This window comes from Phragmites australis, chromosome 3 (assembly GCF_958298935.1).
Source record: "Phragmites australis chromosome 3, lpPhrAust1.1, whole genome shotgun sequence".
Taxonomy (NCBI): Eukaryota; Viridiplantae; Streptophyta; class Magnoliopsida; order Poales; family Poaceae; genus Phragmites; species Phragmites australis.
Window position 1 is genome coordinate 10353629 of NC_084923.1, and position 5628 is coordinate 10359256.

The following is a 5628-nucleotide window of genomic DNA, read 5'->3' on the forward strand; positions in this document are numbered from 1 at the left end:
AGGCTACACGAATATAGGATTCTAATTTCTCCCCTCCTCCATTCGGCTGTTTGAAGCTTTAGAGCCCGTTTGGAGAGGCTCGAGAGTTTTGACTAGCTAAGAAAATAGATATAGCTGTTAAATTTTGGTTAATTTTTATTATAAATTTTTAGCTTCTTAGCACGTTCAAAAATCAGAAAAACCAATCAAAATTTGCTTCTAAACTTTTAATTTATTTCAGTAACAGCTATTTCTCAACCAAACAAAAGCTAAAAAACCAGGAAAAAACAGACGTTTGGATAAGGTTTGTTTAGAAAAAAATGAAGAAAAAATCTTTTGGTCAGTCCTGCGAGATGTACATCAATCCCATCTGAAGCCTCGAAAGATGGGATCGATCGAGCTAGCTAGGTGGTCATGTCGATGGCTCGATGCAGCTCTCACGGGCCCCGGCCCCCGGGGGACCTGAATGGCTGAATATACAACATGTCCACATCATCCGAAACTTCATTCCCCCATCCATAGAAAAACTAGGCGAGTCAGATCACAGATCGGTCTCGTCCCATCATCATGTTCAGCAGCTAACGAACAGTTGATGTTGATCAGGCGCTGGATTGCACAATCCGTTAGCATTTCAGAATCTTATCTGCAAAACTAGGAGCAGATAGCTAGGCAATATACACGGTACTACACCAGAAGACTTCTCATCGGGGGCCGTTGGACAGATCGAGCGAGCAGATCGAACGGTTGAGGTGAAGTGTTCCAGGCCAGTGAGAGAGTTCCTGAAATTTGGTGACGGTAGAATTGTGATAGAATCTTTTTTTTTTTGGCGAAAGAACTGCGATCGAATCTAAGGGTCACAGATGATCTAGAATGCGGCGTGTTTCAACGGTCAAAATCGTTGGCGTAATGGTCTCTTCAGGGAACCTGGTTCGGCTTACCGGCAAAAACAGAGAACGTGCGTTGCCGACCATGGCTGCTGCTTTCTAGCTAGCTCAGTTTAAGTGGAAACTGCAAGTATCAACTTTTAGATCGTAGTTCGAAATTCATTTGCTGAAAGAGAAGTTTTCCGCATACAATAATCAGTCACACGGGCTGAAAACCAATCTCTCTTTTTTGCGTGGAGGCTGCAAATAGTCCTTTTGTACATAGATATAGAGTGCTTTTGTGTTTTTTAATACGGTTTTGTAGATCCGTAACTATAGTCTAGTTAAACGAAAGTATTTTGAGTGAAATCATATTTGTTGAAAAAAGTAGTGTTTAATTGGTTGTATTTATAGGTAGATTAAACTAAGTTTCTGATTGGTTAATCGAGTCTGAGAATTCGTATGAGCGAATTGCACATCTAAATATAATTTTATAACATTAAAGTAGCATTGGTTGCTCCATACTAATTGCCAAGTGAAGCTGAATCGAGCCTGCCAGATTGAAAAAGTACAAAATGCCTTCCACCAATACCATCTCAATCTCGTCCGTACAAACGTCTGATCGAGCGGCTCGCGTCACCTGCAAAACAGCCTGATATCGAGCGCGACCATTTCTCCGCGGCAGAGGACCCGACCTCGGCGGCACGGGCCACGCTCGCTACCGTCGTTCTCACCGACGCCGGCCTTTATAAACACCCCATCCAGCCTCACACAGACTCGCATTCATTCCCTCATCTCCGTCTCACTCGCCATGTGCATGGAAGCGCCGCCGCCTATGGACGTCGCCCAGGACCCCGCGCCGTTTTCCCCGCTCTATTCCGACGTCCTTTCCCAACACTTCCCGCCTGCCCTCTTAGACGCCGGCGCTGGTGCGCTGGACCTGTCCTTCACCTCCACCGCCTCCGCCTCCACTTCCTCCGTCACCACAGCCACCACCTTCAGCGCGCGGAGCTCGCTCTCCCTCCCCTCCTTCTCCACCTCCACCTCGCTCTCCCCGCGCCCGCACTCCTTGTCCACGTCCCCGCACTGGGCGCACCTCGCCGCCGCCCGCGCAGCGACGCCCGATGGCGTCCTCCGCCTCGCGCACCTCCACCTCATCCGCGAGCTCGGCCACGGCCACCTCGCGCGTGTGTTCCTCTGCCGTCTCAAGAGCTCCCCGCCAGCGTCCCCGCTCTTCGCGCTCAAGGTCGTTGACCTCCGCGACGACGACCCCTCCCGGGTCTCCCACGTCCTCGCCGAGTCGCGCGTCCTCTCCTCGCTCGACCACCCCTTCGTGCCCACGCTCTACGCACGCCTCGACGCAGGCCGCTACGCGTGCTTCCTCATGGACTACTGCTCTGGGGGAGACCTCCACGCTGTGCTTCGGCGCCGCCCCGGCGGCCGTCTGCCCGTCGCCGCGTCGAGGTTCTACGCCGCAGAGGTTCTGCTCGCGCTCGAGTACCTCCACGCGCTCGGCTTCGTGTACCGCGACCTCAAGCCGGAGAACGTCCTGCTACGAGGGGACGGGCACGTCGTGCTCTCCGACTTCGACCTCGCGCTCCCGGCGTCTGTGGAGCCAGCCGTCCGGAGCCGCCATGTGCGAAAACAGAGCCGCCGCGGGAGGAGCATCCCGCTGCCATCTTGCTTCTCTGGCAATGGCGGCAGCGACGACGAGGAGGAGATCGACGCGAAGGAGCGGTTCGAGTTCGTGGCCGAGCCTACTACCGCGAGCTCCAAGGACTGCGTGGGCACGCACGAGTACCTCGCGCCGGAGCTCGTGAGCGGGAGTGGCCACGGCAACGGCGTCGATTGGTGGGCCTTCGGCGTCTTCCTCTACGAGCTCGTCTATGGGCGCACGCCGTTCAAGGGTCACACCAAGGAGGTCACCCTCAAGAACATCCTCTCGAAGCAGGTCAGTTACCCGCAGCTCGACGGCGAGGCCGACGCGGCCCAGCTTCGGGACCTCGTCGGGAGGCTGCTCGAGCGGGACCCGCGCGGCCGCATGGGCACCGCGCGCGGCGCCGCCGAGATCAAGCGGCACCCGTTCTTCGCCGGCGTGGACTGGGCGCTCATACGGTGCGTGGCACCGCCGGTGGTGCCGGACAAGGACGCCGCCGCGGGCGGGGACAGGAAGGCGAAGCAGCTGGGGAGCTGGAGCAGCATGGGCGGCAGCTCCTTCAAGAGGAAGAGCAGCAGCTTCGGGAGGAAGTCGAATTACGAGGAGAGGCAGGGGGTTTTCCGCAAGCTCATGAATTGGAACCACGAGAGCCGATCCAACAAGGCCAAGACGAACAAAGTAAAATTATAAGTTTGTCCATCTTTTTTCTTAGTTTTGGTGTGATTTCGAAGGTTCTTGGGCTTAGTTTAGTTTTGTTTAGGTTACCTTGTTAGAGTGCCCTGGGCTATGGGGGGGGGGGGGGGGGTTGAGCTGTGTGAGGAGGCGCTATGTACAAAGATCGAGGCGATGTATGTCACTGAGCTGATCAGTCGACAAGGTTTGGTCTATGCTCATATATGGAAAAACTTCATCCCTTGTGTTAGCAGTAAAAAGGTTAACTTCTTTATCTTATTCGTGCCTACGTGAGACTGATTAACTTGTTACATGTTCTTCGTGGAGTAATATGCATCTGAAAGTTACTATTAGCATGTTGCATCAAGTTCCTCTGGCATCTTATGTCCCGAACTCCTGAACCCTGTGTAATGATGCAGATGTTTTTGAAGGGATCTACGTAATGTTACGAAACAAACGCCCTCGCCAAAAAAAAGAAGAAGAAATGAATGCTAAATTTCCACTTTCCTCGTGAACATTTGGTCTGTCTCAGTGGCTCCACACGCATACCCACTACTGTAAAAAATTGACACAGATTTGTGCAGTAGTTTCAGGGTTCTGAGCATTATGTAGTAGATCGCTAGCTAGCTTATCATCCGGTCTGTGCATATGGCCGTCCCTAAACGAGGCATCACTTCGCGCCCGCCTCGACGAACCGGTATGGAACGACGACCCACCGGCACCAGAAAGCTACAAATGCAAAGCAAGCTCTTTAATTTCTCGATCCAAGCCGTTGGCATCTCCTGCTACGCGAGGTGCATCGATCTGGCTTCTATCCAATGATTGGAGAAGGCAACGTACGGCTTTGTGCATGAACGTAGTGGCGCCGGGACAGTACGTCCATAATATCTGAAGGTGCGTGCCTCATGAATCCTGCATCGATAATACACGTCCGATCGAGAGAGAAGCCACGGCGCCATTCCCACAGTTCACGCTACTGCGATCTATGGCGACACGGAGCTGTGGGTCCTGCGACGCGTACGCGGCCCGCGCTGAAGGCGCACAAGACGCCGCGTCGCCAACGCGCCACGCCGCCGGGCGCCGGGCGCCGGGCGCCGGGCGCGAGGTCCCAGGCTTGGCACCATGTCGTGCGCGTCGGCGCGGCGTTGATTATTTTGGCGTGCATCACCCTGGCACCCTGTAGGCCTGTACTGATGGACGCGTAACTTCACGAGATGCGATGCGAAAAGGCACCTGCTGGGCGACGCAATGAGGGGCCGGCCAACCGAAGCATGCAGATGGAAGGTAAAGCTCACAAAAGAGGGGAATTTCTCCCTTTGCGCGCGCACTTTTGCACACTTCCATGCAATGCGATACAATGCTCTGTATCTATCTATCTATCGTCCGCCTTTGTCTTTGGCTCGCTTCCTCTTTACTCGCCTGAGCTGAGCATGCGCGCTGTGCCTCAAATTCATGCGTGCATGTGAGTCAGTGAGCGACTGCTTCCCACTAGAATGGAGTTTCAGTTCACTTCAGTTACACTTACACCATCGTACCGTATCATGCGTCGAGATAATCTGAGGCTAGAATGGAGTTTCAGTTCACTTCAGTTACACTTACACCGTCGTTCCTTATCATGCGTGGAGATAATCTGAGGCCTAAAGAGGGTGGTGAAACTACTGTAAAACTAGGTTTATATATCGACCCATGTGTCAACAGTGTCACTGTCAGTTCGTAAGTCGCGCGAGAATAATCAACCATCACGGCTTATGAACCAGTATTGATAAGTGTTATCACTGCCGGTCGATGAATTGAGGTAGCAGTGATAGCATAACATAAATGACGGCTGGTTAAATGAGCCGATAGTGATACCCTCTTTCCCACCTTCTCCAAACTCGAGCTAACAGACAGTTAGATCAGAACTTTCTATTCCCCTCATAAATTCTCACATGGCAACACTCACTTCATTCCTTCTCCCCCTTTGATTCTTCCACCACTCAAGCTTATTTTTTTAAAAAAGAAAAAGGTCTATATGAGCTCTCTCTAGCTATCCAAACAAAATCCCTTATTTTATCTCTATTTGCTTATTTGTCTTTTCTTCATTTTTTGTGCAAGTGAACCCGAGATTTTTTTTCCCCAAATAGCAAGCAAGCTTCTAGGAGCCTCTTGAGCTCAAATAAGTCGAAATCCCCAAGTTCAATCCTATATTTAGTATTTTAACTCAAAATGTTACCTTAAAAAACAAGATTGATCATATCCCTTTGATTTTTAATGAATTAGAAAATTTTGCTATGATATTTAGGTATGTAGCAAGATCCAATTGTATTTTTGATATTTTATTTAATTAGCAAGCTCCAATATATGAACTTTATGAATGAGTGTGTTTATTTTTTGTGTTTTCTTAATTAGTCATATATAAGAGGTTGAATAATAAAGAAAAATTTTAGGGATGACACCAACAAATACTCATCAAAAGCG

General features: G+C 50.9%; 1 protein-coding gene across 1 annotated transcript; it reads left to right on the forward strand.

Moving 5' to 3' along the window:
• Positions 1 to 1507: 1507 nt before the first annotated feature.
• On the forward strand, positions 1508 to 3294 carry LOC133912066 (serine/threonine-protein kinase WAG1-like). Its single transcript, XM_062354615.1, has one exon. The coding sequence runs from the start codon at positions 1654 to 1656 to the stop codon at positions 3187 to 3189; it is 1536 nt and encodes a 511-aa protein (XP_062210599.1). The 5' UTR covers positions 1508 to 1653; the 3' UTR covers positions 3190 to 3294.
• The last annotated feature ends 2334 nt before the right edge of the window (positions 3295 to 5628 follow it).